Source organism: Scyliorhinus torazame, chromosome 2, assembly GCF_047496885.1.
Source record: "Scyliorhinus torazame isolate Kashiwa2021f chromosome 2, sScyTor2.1, whole genome shotgun sequence".
In the NCBI taxonomy this organism is placed as follows: domain Eukaryota; kingdom Metazoa; phylum Chordata; class Chondrichthyes; order Carcharhiniformes; family Scyliorhinidae; genus Scyliorhinus; species Scyliorhinus torazame.
Window position 1 is genome coordinate 84,152,235 of NC_092708.1, and position 15,497 is coordinate 84,167,731.

Below are 15,497 nucleotides of genomic sequence, written 5' to 3' on the forward strand. Positions count from 1 at the left end.
AAGTGGATATTGTAAATGAGTCAGTTATACCATGTAGATAAACAATCATGATATAAGCAAGAGAAAAATACTGGAAGATTAAAAATGAGACTAGAGAAATCAAATAAGATTAGATAGGTCCACTGTGAAAGCCAATGTGGACAGTTTAATTTCTAATTCTTCTGCCTGATGTCACGTACCACAGGTAGTTCCAGGTCATTTTAAAATATTAAACTAATTGTCATAGTTCTAGCTGTGGATGGCACAGTGGTTAGCACTGCTGCCTCACAGGCACCCGGGTTCAATTTCGGCCTTGGGCTACTGCCTGTGCGGAGTCTGCACTTTCTCCCCGTGTCTGCGTGTGTTTCCTCCGGGTGGTCAGGTTTCCGCCCACAGTCCAAAGAAGTGCAGGTTAGGTGGGTTGACCATGTTAAATGGCCCCTTCGTGTCACAAACATGTGCAGGTTAGGTGGGGTTATTGGGATGGTGCAGGGGAGTGGGCCTGAGTAGGGTGCTCTATCAGAGAGGCCAGTGCTGATTCGATGGGCCAAATGGGCTCCTTCTGCACTGTAGGAATTCTATTCTATGGAAACAGCCAACAGGTCAGGCAACATCTGTGGCGAAAAACAAAGTTAACAATTCAGGGCGATTCTGCCTGACCTGTGAGATTATCCACAATCACCTGTTTTTCTTACCGATTTGGACCAAATAAATCCTACAATTGCAGAAAGGGGCCTCTCGGCCCATCATGTCTGCTCCAGCTCTCTGAATTAGCAACTCGCTCAGTGCCATTCTCCCACCGTCTCCCCAAAACCCTGCACATTCTTCCTTTTCAGATAAATATCTAATTCCCTTTTTAATGCTTTGGTTGAAACAACCACCACTACATTCTCAAATGGTGCATTCCAGACCATAACCACTCACTGCGTGCAATTGTTTTGACTCAGACTGCTTTTTCTTCTTTTGCATTTACTTTAAAACTGTGCCCTCTCATCCTTGATCCTTTCAGAAGTGGGAACAGTTTCTCCCTCGGTACTTATTGTTCACAAGTTTGAATAACTTTATCAAATCTCTTCCCAGCCCCCTTTAAGCCAAGAAAAACAGTTCCATCTTCTAATCTATCATCAGAACGGTAGATCCTCCTCCCTCGAACAATTAGAACATAGAACATTACAGCGCAGTACAGGCCCTTCAGCCCTCGATGTTGCGCCGACCTGTGAAACCACTCTAAAACCCATCTACACTATTCTCTTATCGTCCATATGTCTATCCAATGACCATTTGAATACCCTTAGTGTTGGCGAGTCCACTACTGTTGCAGGCAGGGCATTCCACGCCCTTACTACTCTCTGAGTAAAGAACCTACCTCTGACATCTGTCTTATATCTATCACCCCTCAATTTAAAGCTATGTCCCCTCGTGCTAGACATCACCATCCGAGGAAAAAGGCTCTCACTGTCCACACTATCCAATCCTCTGATCATCTTGTATGCCTCAATTAAGTCACCTCTTAACCTTCTTCTCTCTAACGAAAACAACCTCAAGTCCCTCAGCCTTTCCTCATAAGATCTTCCCTCCATAACAGGCAACATTCTGGTAAATCTCCTCTGCACCCTTGAAATGAAAATCACTTATTGTCACAAGTAGGCTTCAAATGAAGTTACTGTGAAAAGCCCCTAGTCGCCACATTCCGGCGCCTGTTCGGGAGGCTGGTATAGGAATCCAATGCTTCCACATCCTTCCTATAATGCGGCGACCAGAATTTCACGCAATACTCCAAATGCGGCCGCACCAGAGTTTTGTACAGCTGCAACATGACCTCATTGCTCCGAAACTCAATCCCTCTACCAATAAAAGCTAACACACCGTACGCCTTCTTAACAACCCTCTCAACCTGGGTGGCAACTTTCAGGGATCTATGTACATGGACACCGAGATCTCTCTGCTCATGCACACTGCCAAGAATATTACCATTCGCCCAGTACTCTGTCTTCCTGTTATTCCTTCCAAAATGAATCACCTCACACTTTTCTGCATTAAACTCCATTTGCCACCTCTCAGCCCAGCGCTGCATCTTATCAATGTCCCTCTGTAACTTGTAACATCCTTCCGCACTGTCCACAATGCCACCAACCTCCTAATTGTCCCTCCACCAAAGTCCCTCCATCGTCAGCAGAACAACTACCCCTCTTCCCCCCAGCAACACTACTCTGAAACCTAACCCATATAGTAAACTAAACATATGCACCCCCCCCCCACTGCGCTTCCATGAGCTACCTCACCCAGCTACCTTGGTGGCCCACGCCCCCAGTGCCAAAAAGTCTCCCATCTATTGTTCCCTCACTCCCCTCCCCCCCGCTCATACAAACAAATTCTCTCATCTAACAATCCCCACACACTCACCCAACTGAAAAAAAAACAACCCCACCCACCAAAACCCAAACAAGCACGTCTCCATCCCACAAAGGTGCACATCAACAAAAAAAGACATTGCCAACATCCACCAAAAAGAACACCTGAAAAGCGAAGGGGGGCGATCTATGAGCATGGAGAGAAGGCCAGCAGAATGCTTGCACAGCAGCTTAGAAAGAGAGAGGAGGCCAGGGAGATAGGGAAAGTAAATGACGGAGCTGGGAACCTGGTTGGAGATTCAGCAGGGGTGAATAAGGTGTTCAGGGATTTCTACAGTAGGCTGTATAGGTCGGAACCCCCTATGGGGCCGGAGGGGATGAGGCACTTCTTGGATGGTCTGAATTTCACAAAGGTGGACGGGGAGCTGGTAGAAGGGCTGGGGGCCCTGATCGGGTTGGAAGAGATAGTGGGGGGGTCTGAAGGCCATGCAATCGGGTAAAACCCTGGGGCCGGACGGGTACCCATTGGAGTTTTATAAAAGGTTCTCTGGGATATTGGGGCTGGTGTTGATGAGGATGTTCAATGAGGCAAGGGAAAGATGGGTGCTGCCCCCGACGATGTCACTGTCGTGTTGTTCACCCTGGGGTGACACGGACTGCACACGATGCAGTTAACTGATCAAGTATACACCAAAAATGGGCGTTGGTTCAATAAGATTTATTGAACTTCAGTAACGAAGCACACAGCTGCCTGTGGGTTGACTCTCTACTACTCTCAGTAAACTAGCATTAACTATCTAGACCAGGCTACCTCTGATCCATGTGTAGAAGGTGTTGAATGATTTGTACACCCTGACTGTCACTACAGTTGTCACCAGTGGAAAGAGGTAAAGTGCTTATGCCTCGTGTGTTTTATAGTTGGAAGCCCCCCTCTGGTGTCCTGTCTTGTGATTGGCTGTGTTCTGTTCTGTATAATGATTGGCTCACCTGGGTGCCTGTCACTGCCTGCTTTTACCTCATGATATGCATGGGTGCATATTATGACAGTCACAGGCCACGATTTCGCTGATTCTGAAGTGGGACAAGAACCCAGAGCCGTGTGGGTCCTACAGGCCAATATCCCTGTAGAATGTGGATACTAAATTGCTGGCCAAAATTTTGTCCTCCAGGATTGAGGATTGTGTTCCGGACGTTATTGGGGAGGACCAGACGGGGTTTGTTAAGGGCAGGCAGTTGGTGGCCAATGTAAGAAGGTTGTTAAATGTGATCATGATGCCCCCGGAAGGTAGGGAGGTGGAGGTAGTGATCGCAATGGATGCAGAAAAGGCTTTTGCTCGGGTAGAATGGGATTACCTGTGGGAGGTACTGGCACGGTTCGGATTTTGGCGGGGCTTTATTGACTGGGTCAGGTTGCTGTGTCAGGCTCCTGTGGCAAGCGTACGGACGGATAGGACAACATCGGGCTATTTTAGACTGCACCGGGGGATGAGACACGGATGCCCCTTCTCCCCACTGTTGTTCGCGCTATCTATAGAGCCGTTGGCAATTGCTCTGAGAGCCTCAAGGGGCTGGTCCGGGGTGGGGGGGGGGGGGGGTGCGGGTGGAGCACAGAGTCTCGTTCTATGCAGACGACCTGCTTCTGTATGTATCGAACCCAATAGAGGGGATGGAAGAAATCATGAGGATTGTCGGGGAATTTGGCCAGTTTTCGGGGTATAAGCTAAATATGGGGAAAAGTGAGATGTTTGCGGTCTAGGCGAGGGGACAGGAGAGGCGATTGGGGGAGCTGCTGTTTAGATTAGTAGGGGAAAACTTTAGGTACCTAGGCATTCAAGTGGCGTGGGAATGGGACCAGCTGCATAAATTAAATCTGGCCCGACTAGTAGACCAAATGAAGGACGATTTTCGGAGATGGGACGCGCTTCCGTTGTCACTGGCTGGGAGGGTGCAGACGGTGAAGGTGACGGTCCTCGAGATTCCTGTTGGTGTTTCAATGTCTCCCCATCTTTATTCCGCGGTCCTTTTTTAAACGGGTCAACAAAGTGATCACTGGCTTCGTTAGGGCAGGCAAGACCCCACGAGTAAGGAAGGTATTGCTTGAGCGGAGTCGGCGAGAGGGCGGGCTGGCGCTGCCAAATTTTAGTAACCATTACTGGGCGGCGAATATAGCCATGATCAGGAAGTGGGTGGTGGGGGAGGGGTCGGCATGGGAGCGTATGGAGGCGGCTTCATGTAAGGGCACCAGTCTGGGGCGTTGGTAACTGCGCCTCTGCCGTTCCCGCCGGCACGGTACTCCACCAGCCCTGTGGTGGTGGCGGCCCTGAGAGTCTGGGGCAATGGAGGAGACATGTGGGAGCAGAGGGAGCATCGGTCTGGTCCCCAATCTGTAATAATCACCGGTTTGCCCCAGGAAGTGTGGATGAGGGGTTCTGGATATGGCAGAGAGCAGGGATTGAGAGGATGGGGACATGTTTATGGAGGGGAGCTTTCCGAGTATGAGGGCGCTGGACTTCCTACGTAAACAGGTGTCAACCTTCCTGCTCCTACTACTAAGGGGGATTCAGGACAGGGTAGTTTCCAGAGGGTGGGTAGGAGAAGGAATCGTCTCTGACATTTACAAGGAACTTATGGGGTCAGAGGAGATGCAGACCGAGGAATTGAAGAGCAAGTGGGAGGAGGAGCTGGGAGGGGAGATGGAGGATTGTCTATGGGCGGACGCGTTGAGTAGACTCAATGCGTCCGCAACATGTGCCAGGTTCAGCCTGATACAATTCAAGGTCGTTCATCGGGCTCACATGACAGTGGCCCGGATGAGCAGATTCTTTGGGGTGGAAGACAGGTGAGCAAAATGTGCGGGAGGACCAGCGAACCATGTCCACATGTTCTTGGCATGTCCGAAGCTTAGGGGATTTTGGCAGGGGTTTGCAGATGTCATGTCCACGGTGTTAAAAACAAGGGTGGCGCTGAGTCCAGAGGTGGAGATTTTCGGGGTGTCGGAAGACCCGGGAATCCAGGAGGAGAAAGAGGCAGATGTTCTAGCCTTTGTTTCCCTGGTAGCCCGGGGACGGACACTATTAGCTTGGAGGGACTCAAAGCCCCCGAAGTCGGAGACCTGGCTATCGGACATGGCTAGCTTTCTCTGTTTGGAGAAAATCAAGTTTGCCTTGAGAGGGTCACTGTTCGGGTTCGCCCGGAGGTGGCAACCGGTCGTCGACTTCTTCGCGGAAAATTAATCGTCAGCAGAAGGGGGGGGGGGGGGGTGGGTTAGTTTAGCTTAGAGTAGGGGGTTAATAAAGGTGGGATTTGTAAGGAAGGGAGACGGCTTCTGCACTATGTTTATAGTTTCATGTACATTGTTTATTTTGTTGTTGTTACAATACCAAAACTACCTCAATAAAATGTTTATTAAAATAAATTTTAAAAATTGTACCTTTCTGCAAATTGTGTCCACTCACAGCTGATGAAGCAAGGACCATTGTCAGATATAATGTATAATGGTATTCCTTGGTGAGCAAAAATGGATTTTGCTGCTCGTATTACAGATCTTGTCGTTGAATTATTCAGCGTAACCACCTCGGGATAGTTGGAATAATAGTCGATAATGACTAGATAGTCACAATTCTTAAAGTAGAACAGATCCATGCCAACTTTGATCCATGGATTGGCGGTGAGTTCATTTTGTTCCATACTTTCTTTGCACTGCACCGACTGATGCATTTGGTAAATGCTGCATTCCTGCACATGATTGTCCACATCCTTGTTGATTCCCGGCCAGTACACAGATTTTCTTGCTCGTCTATGACATTTTTCAATACCTTGATGACCCTCGTGTATCTGGTCCAAGATACCCTGTCAGAGGCAAGAACGAATGACTTTCCTGTCTCCTTTGAGTAGGAAGCCATCAATTACTGTGAGGTCATCTTTGATACTGCGAAAAGCTGAGCAACATCCATTGGGCCAAACTTCTTTGAGGATATTGTGGTGATCCACTGTAATAGGAGATGTAAGGTAGGACCTGCACCACAGGTTCGCCGGTAGCTCCTGCCAGCTGGCTCCACCCAGGGAGAACTGTATAAATATGCATGACCTCCATCCCCTGCCATTTCGCCAGCTGCAGCAGGAGGCCACACATCTGACTGTAATAAAGCCACAGTTGTACCCAACTTTAGTCTTTGTGCAATTGATCGTGCATCAATTTATTACAGTCAGATTTTCCACAGAATGGATATCCGAATTAAGCCCGATCGCCTGCAGCTGGATCCTTACTCGCCCGACGCCAGGAAAGACTTTACTCACTGGCTAGCATGTTTCGAGGCTTACAACAATGCGGCGGACCTCGCGCCAACGGAGGCTCAGAAGATAAACGTCCTGTACTCCAGACTGAGCTCCAGCGTGTTCCCGTTGATTCAAGACTTACACAAAAGCAATTAAACTCCTCAAAGAACACTACGCGTTGAAGGCAAACACGCTCTTCACCAGGCACGTACTTGCCACCCGCTCGCAACTACCTGGCGAGTCCATCGAAGACTTCTGGCAGGCCCTAGGTCCACTCATCTGGGACTGTGACTGTCAGGCCGTCACTGCCGCCGAACACACAAATTTCCTCATGCGCGATGCCTTCGTGACGGGGATTGCGTCGGACCGCATCCGAAAACGATTGCTGGAAGGGGCCACGCTAGAACTGGCGGAGACGAAAACCTTGGCGCTCTCCATGATGGTCGCATCCCATAACGTACAATCGTACCTCTCCCGCCACGCTGCCCACCCTTCTACCCCTTCCTACCCCTCCTGGACCCCGCCGACGACCTCCTCAGCCGGGCCCCTGCCTTCGCAATATGACTGCGCCGCACGCCGATCCACGCACCCTGGGGGTCCCCGCTGCTACTTCTGCGGTCAGCAGAAGCACCTCCGCCAACACTGCCCGGCCCGCACTGCAGTTTGTAAAGCCTGCAGTAAAAAGGGCCACTTCGCGGCTGTGTGCCAGGCCCGCGCAGTCGCTGCGATCGCACCCGCTATCGCCCCCTCCCCCACGCCAGATGCACAATGGGAGCCGCCATCTTCTACTCCCGGGTCCATGTGTGACCAATGGGCGCCGCCATCTTGTCCCCCTTCGGCCACTTGCGCCCGATGGGCGCCCCATCTTGTCCCGACCCCGCAATGTGCGCACCATGGGCGCCGCCATCTTGTTCCCCACAGGGTCCCCGGACATCCCAACATCGGAGCCGCACACGCTCGCCACCCGAAGCATCCGATGGCTACCCGCAGCTCGCTTCGATGACGCTGGGCGAATCTTGCCCCCACAACCTGGCCACCGCGTCGACGACGGTTAAAATCAACAGCCACGCGACCTCGTGCCTGCTGGACTCCGGGAGCACCGAAAGCTTCGTTTACGCAGATACGGTAAGGCTCTGCTCCCAATATTGACCCCACCAGACCCCCCCCCCATCTCTTTTCCGCACAAGAGGACGAAGAGGACTTCTGAAGAGGAATTCCCAGAGTTCCCCGATGACTGGCCAGCATCAGCACCGCCATCGGTGCCACCTCCACCACCGGCAGCACCGACTTCGCCACCACCATTACGCCGCTCCCAACGAAGCACCAAAGTACCGGACCGGCTGAATCTTTGACGGACTCCAGGCCGTCAACATGGACTTTTCTTTCCCTTCCACTGTACATAATTGCACTAATTGTATATAGTTTCACGTCACCCCCGCCGGACTCATTTTTAACAGGGGGTGAATGTGGTGATCCACTGTAATAGGAGATGTAAGGTAGGACCTGCACTACAGGTTCGCCGGTAGCTCCTACCGGCTGGCTCCGCCCAGGGAGAACTGTATAAATATGCATGACCTCCAGTGCCCTGCCATTTCACCAGCTGCAGCAGGAGGCCACACATCTGACTGTAATAAAGCCACAGTTGTACCCAACTTTAGTCTTTGTGCAATTGATCGTGCATCAGGTATTCGATTACCTTCTGGAGTATCAGGTCCTTTACTGTTTCTTCTTTGGTCATTTGTAGTCTTCTGTCAGATACGGTAGCATCTCAGCAACAAATGCGGCTCATGCTTCCACACTGTGTACAATATCTGAATCTGATGTGTCAGAATCATTTGTGGCTCTGGATTAGGTATCATCAATGGCTATGTCTTTCCCTGGTGTGTAGATTAGTGTGAAATAGAATCATAGAATTTACAGTGCAGAAGGAGGCCATTCGGCCCATCGAGTCTGCACCGACCCTTGGAAAGAGCACCCAATCTAACCACATACCTCCAGCCTTTCCCCACACCTCCACCCTATCCCCACACCTCCACTCTATCCCCAGAACACCACCTAACCATTTTTGGACACTAACCGTAATTTAGCATAGCCAATCCACCTAACCTGCACATCTTTGGACAGTGGGAGGAAACCGGAGCACCCGGAGGAAACCCACGCAAACACAGAGAGAACGTGCAGACTCCGCACAGACAGTGACCCAGCCGAGAATCGAACCTGGGACCCCGGAGCTGTGAAGCAACTGTGCTAACAACTATGCTACCGTGATGCCCTTAGTGTCTTAGCTTCATCATCATTCTCTGAAGATGTGGAGACATCTCGTTGAGGTCTTTTTTGATGATGTTAACTACCAGTCTGTGATCAGTCTCAACAATGAAATGTGGCAACTTATAAACATGGTTATGAAATGTTGTGATTCCTGTTAAGAGACCAAGGCACTCTTTTTTTCAATTTGCGCATATTTTTGCTCTGTACGAGTCATCGATCGAGATGCATATGCAATAGGTTTCCACTTATCCTTATCATCTTTCTGGAGGAGGACTGCACCAATGCCCTGTTTGCTGGCATCAGTGGAGATTTTCATTTCCTTCGTCGAGTCATAGAACATCAACGGTAGAGCAGTATTCAGAGCTGTTTTCGTGTCTTGCCACTCAGCTGCATGTTCAGGTGTCCATTTAAAATCAAATTTTTTCTTTCAGAGGTTACGTAGAGCTCTTTTACGATTGGATAAGTTGGGAATGAATTTCCCCATGACGTTTACCACGCCTAGCATTCACAGAATCGCTTTCTTGTCCCTACGAACCGGCATTTCCCCCATGGCCTTGATCTTGTCTGGATCCGGTCAAATTCCTTCCTGTGATATGATATCGCCTAAAAATGTCAATTTGTGGATCCCCAACTGACATTTGTCACAATACAATTTGATCAATAGTGCTGAACTCCGTCAAACAATTTTTTGAGCCTATCACAATGCTCTTCTGGTGTTTTGGACCAGATGATGGCGTCATCAACATAGACTCTTACCCCCCGAATCTCTTTGATTACAGTGTCTATAGTCCTATGAAAGGTTTCAGATGCCGATATTATTCCAAACAGTTTTCTAGCATGGAGGCAGATAGGAAAACTTCAAACTGCTGTTTGAAGAAAGCCCAGTTTTGACATAGTTTACCATTTGTCCTGAAGTGGTCAGGCTTCTTGAGCATCTCCATCTTACGATTTGTCTTCTGTGTAGATCGTCTGATCGTCGTAGCTGCATGATTGTTTTCTTCAATGTTCTAAAAGTTAACCTGCCTTATCCAACTGCTTATTATTTGTAGAAATAAACACCTGGTACCATGTGGTGTTCTTTGTGTTGCTACAGTTAGGATGGTCATACATGTCACTACAGTTTCCTTTATCTAGTATGCTTGCGTCCAGTAACTCTTCCAGAAGTGTCTGTCGTGGCGGTTGTGGGTATGTCCCTGTCTCCTTTCGTAGGAAGTTTTTTAGTTGCAGGTACCTTAGCTCGTTCCCCCTGGCTAGCTGGAATTTCTCTGTCAGTTCGCCCAGTGTTGCGATCCTGCCGTCCGTGTGTAGGTCCCTGACTGTCAGTGTCCTTCTGTCCTGTCCCCACCTTTTGAAGGTGGCGTCAGTCAGTGCTGGTGTGAACCTATGTTTGTTGCAGATGGGAGCTTTACCCGACATTCTGGTCAGGCCAAATTGTTGCCGTAGTTGGTTCCAGGACTGGAGGGTGGCTATTACCACCGGGCTGCTGGAGTGTTTTTTGGGTGGGGATGGGAGCGCCACCGTGGCGAGGGCCTCACAAGACTTTTGTGCGACCCCGTATCAACTGTCTACTGGAAGTCCTTGTACGCCACATCAACTATGGTGCAATCATTGTTTCCCTCTGTTTCCTGTTCACAAATGTCCAGCAAGTTAGTTAAATACTATTTTCCCTGCAGCAATCCATGCTGGCTTTCTTTACGAAATCAACATGTGTTCAAAATGTATTAAGCATGTCACAAAACAGCAAAGATTATAACGTTTTCTTTTCCAGGAAGTCCCTCCAAAATTCGATACAATTGATATGAATGTTCCAACTAAACATGTTACATTTCTCTCTTACAGTAGGACCATCCTCAAACCCCAACACAGGTATGCTCTATACATAGGCTTGTGGCTGTAATTTCAGGGGTAGGAATGTTTGCTGAAAATCAAAAATGAGATTTCATGAATGTGTCACTTTAGAAAAGTTTTTCATCCCTGGAACCATTCTCCTGAAACTTTTCTGAACTTTTCTGCACCCTCTTCATTTTCTTCTGACTGAGCAGAAGAAGACTGCTGCCCGGCCCGCGCTGCCCTTTGCAAGGCTTGCGGCAAAAAGGGGCACTTCGCCGCAGTGTGGCAGGCCCGCGCAGTCGCCGCTATTGCCCCCACCCCCCCTAACCTACACACAATGGGTGCCACCATCTTCATCTCCCTGGACCACGTGCGGCCAGTGGCACCGCCACCTTCACCTCCCTGGACCACGCGCGGCCAGTGGCACCGCCATCTTCACCTCCCTGGACCACGCGCGGCCAGTGGCACCGCCACCTTCATCTCCCTGGACCACGCGCGGCCAGTGGCACCGCCATCTTCACCTCCCTGGACCACGCGCGGCCAGTGGCACCGTCATCTTCACCTCCCTGGACCACGCGCAGCCAGTGGCACCGCCATCTTCACCTCCCTGGACCACGCGCAGCCAGTGGCACCGCCATCTTCACCTCCCTGGACCACGCGCAGCCAGTGGCACCGCCATCTTCACCTCCCTGGACCACGCGCGGCCAGTGGGCACCGCCATCTTCACCTTCTTCTCAAAGATTTGGGCACAATGCCGCAGTCTTCCAGGTTAGGCTGAACTAGTGTCTTTGTACACGTTTGTGATAACCTCATTGCTCTTGTATTCTGCCAGTTTTAATCAAAAGGAGTCTGTCTCCTCTATTAACCACTCTCGCATCCAATCCTTTAGTTATGACTCACGCACATATACACTCAGGTCGCTGTGCTCCTGTACACACATTAAAGTTGTATTGTTTTCATCCGAAAACATTAAAACTGTGCCCTGTACACTAAAGTCTATATCATTAATGTATAACAGGAGACGCAACGGTCCGATCGTTGATCTCTGGGGAACACCACTACAAATTTCTACCAGCCCATAGAACATCCGGTAGCCACTACGCTCTGTTTTCTGTCACTCAGCCCATTTTCTATCCATGGTGTAACTGTTTCTTTTATTCAATGAGCTATAAGTTTCCTCACAAGTCTTTTGAGCGACCCCGTATCAACTGTCCCCTGGAAGTCCTTGTACACCACATTGTGGTAAACCACTGTTGCACCTGTATTAGGTGATGTAAGTTAGGACCTGTACTGCAGGTCGCTGGTAGTCCCTGCCTGCTGGCTCCGCCCAGTAGGCAGAGTATAATTATGCGTGTCCTCCATTCAGCAGCCATTTCGCCAGCTGCTGTGTGAGGCCACACATCTTAGAGCAATAAAGCTTCAGTTGTATCCAACTCTAGTCTTTGTTCAATTGATCGTGCCTCAATTTATTGCTCTAAGATTTTCTAAAAGATGGACCTCCGAATCAAACCAGATCGCCTGCAGCTGGATCCGCAATCAAGCGACACCAAAAGGACTTTAATCACTGGCTAGCTTGCTTCGAGGCGTACATAAACTCAGCGACCACCCCTGTTCCGGAGGCTCAGAAGATACAGATCCTGTGCTCAAGGTTGAGCTCCAACGTGTTTCCACTGATCCAGGATGCCCCGAACTACGCGGTCACCATGGCGCTTCTCAAAGAAAACTACGCACAGAAAACGAACACGTTCTTCGCCAGGCACGTACTGGCCACTCGCTCTCAACTCCCTGGTGAGTCCATAGAAGACTTCCGGCGGGCCCTAATCCCACTCATCCGGGACGCTGACTGTTAGGCCGTTACGGCCACTGAACATTCCAACCTTCTTATGCGGGACAAACACGTTCGTAACAGGGATTGGGTCGGACCTCATACGCCAAAGACCGTTAGAAGGGGCCTCGCTCGACCTAGCTGAAAAAAAGAAGCTAGCGCTCTCCATGACGGTTGCCTCACGTAACATTCATGCCTACCCCACCAGCCGCGCGGCCCACCCCTCCTACCCCTCGTGAACCCCACAGACGGCCGGCCCAGCGGGGGCCTTACCCAGCCAGTACGCCTGCGCCACACGCCAGCCCGCGCACCCCGGTGGTCTCCGATATTACTTCTGCGGCCAGCAGAAGCTCCCTCACCAATGCTGCCCGGCCCGCGCTGCCCTTTGCAAGGCTTGCGGCAAAAAGGGGCACTTCACCGCGGTGTGCCAGGCCCGCGCAGTCGCCGCTATTGCCCCCACCCCCCTAACCTACACACAATGGGTGCCGCCACCTTCATCTCCCTGGACCACGCGCGGCCAGTGGGTGCCACCATCTCCTCCCCCTCAGTCCACGTGTGGCCCATGGGCGCTGCCATCTTGCCCAACCCCCGCAACGTACGGCCCATGGGCGTCGCCATTTTGTCCCCCGCAGGAGCTTCAGGTGCCGCCATCTTGTCTCCCCCACGGGACATGGACATCGACAGCATTCCAGGACCTGGGCCCCCCAGGCTCCCCATCATCCGACATCAGCGACGACCGACCACGACTCACCTCAGTGACGATCGACCAGTCTCGTCCGCACAACCTGGCCACCGCATCGACCAGTGTAAAAATCAACAGCAACGTGACCTCTTGCCTGCTGGACTCCGGGAGCACAGAAAGCTTCATACACCCGGATACGGTAAGGTGCTGCTCACTCGCGGTACACCCCACCAACCAAAGAATTTCCCTGTACTCCGGATCTCATTCCGTTGCGATCCGGGGCTTCTGCACGGTCACACTCACGGCCCAGGACGTAGAATTCAGCGGCTTCCGCCTCTACGTCCTCCCTAACTTCTGTGCTGCCCTACTACTCGGCCTGGACTTCCAGTATAACCTCCAGAGCCTAACCCTCAAATTCGGCAGGCCCCTACCACCCCTCACTGTGTGCGGCCTCGCGACCCTAAAGGTCGATCTGCCTTCCCTCTTTGCCAATCTAAATCCGGATTGCAAACTCATCGCCAGCAGGAGCAGACAGTACAGCACCCAGGAAAGGACCTTCATCAGGTCCGAGGTCCAGCGGCTGCTTCGGGAGGGCATTATCGAGGACAGCAACAGCCCCTGGAGATCCCAAGTGGTAGTCGTTAAAACTGGGGAGAAACACAGAATTGTCATGGACTACAGCCAGACCATCAATAGGTACACGGAGCTCGACGCGTACCCCCTCCCACGCATATCTGATATGGTCAATCAGATTGCACAGTACCTGGTCTTCTCAACGGTAGACTTCAAATCCGCCTACCACCAGCTCCTCATTCGTAAATCAGACCGTCCATACACCGCTTTTGAGGTGGACGGTCGTCTGTATCACTTCCTCAGGGTTCCCTTCGGCGTCGCTAACGGGGTCTCGGTCTTCCAAAAGGAGATGGACCGAATGGTCGACTGGTACGGTTTGCGGGCCACCTTCCCACATCTAGACAACGTCACCATCTGCAGCCATGACCAGCAGGACCACGATGCCAACCGTGCCAAATTTCTCCACACCGCCACTCTCCTCAACCTCCCTACAACAAGGAGATGTTCGTGTTTAGCACGACCCTGCTAGCCATACTCGACTATGTGGTCCAGAATGGAGTTCTGGGGCCCGATCCCGACCGCATGCGCCCCCTCATGGAGCTTCCCCTCCCCCACTGCCCCAAGGCCCTCAAACGCTGCTTGGGGTTCTTCTCGTACTACGCCCAGTGGGTCCCAAACTTTGCGGACAAGACACTCATTCAGTCCACCCATTTTTCCCTGACGGCCGAGGCACAGCAGGCCTTCGCCCGTATCAGAGCCGATATTGCCAAGGCTGGGATGCACGCAGTAGACGAGACACTGCCCTTTCAAGTAGAGAGCGACGCATTGGACGTCGCCCTAGCCGCCACGCTCAATTAGGCAGGCAGACCCGTGGCACTCTTTTCCCGCACCCTTCATGCCTCAGAAATTCGGCACTCATCCGTCAAAAAAGAGGCCCAAGCTATCATTGAAGCTGGGTGGCATTGGAGGCATTACCTGGCCGGCAGGAGTTTCACTCTCCTCACTAACCAACGGTCGGTAGCCTTTATGTTCAATAACACACAGCGGGGCCTCTGGGAGGTAAGTTTCTCCTTTAAATAAATTTTTTTTAAATTCTAGTGTTTAAGGTGGGAACAGGAAGTCGACCCGCGGACGTCTGGGAAGACCCTCACCAATAAATTCTGGTGGAGAGGAAACCCGAGACACTACACGTGTAGTGTCTCCCACCCGCCCTCCTCCTCTAACCTAATAATAAAACCCATTGGTCTGAGGTAAGTACCATATTTTACCATATTTTATTATTGTTATTAATAATTTTTATTCTTTATTTTTTTTTTATATATAAAATTTTTTTTTTAATTTAGTTGTTAGCCAGATCTTGGTAGAAAGTTAGAGGAATGGCAGGGAAGGGAGTGCAATGTTCCTCCTGCAGGATGTTTGAGGTGAGGGATGCCGTTAGTGTCCCTGCTGATTTTACCTGCAGGAAGTGCTGCCATCTCCAGCTCCTCCAAGACCGAGTTAGGGAACTGGAGCTGGAGTTGGAAGAACTTCGGATCATTCGGGAGGCAGAGGGGGTCATAGATAGCAGCTTCAGGGAATTAGTTACACCAAAGATTGGAGATAGATGGGTAACTGTAAGAGGGACGGGGAAAAAACAGTCAGTGCAGGGATCCCCTGCGGTCGTTCCCCTGAGAAACAAGTATACCGCTTTGGATACTTGTGGGGGGGACGACTT

At 50.9% G+C, this 15,497-nt stretch overlaps 1 protein-coding gene across 23 annotated transcripts in view; it reads left to right on the top strand.

Annotated features, from left to right (window-relative positions):
• Positions 1-15,497, top strand: part of LOC140389119 (mucin-13-like) — a 206,150-nt gene that overhangs the window by 24,143 nt on the left and 166,510 nt on the right. For 22 of the 23 annotated variants that reach the window (XM_072473324.1, XM_072473279.1, XM_072473344.1 and 19 more), the window contains exon 4: positions 10,713-10,739. The exons of the other annotated variant lie outside the window; for it this stretch is intronic. In XM_072473324.1, the coding sequence (XP_072329425.1) occupies positions 10,713-10,739 (27 nt within the window). The remainder of the gene's footprint in view (positions 1-10,712; positions 10,740-15,497) is intronic. 23 annotated transcript variants of the gene reach the window in all.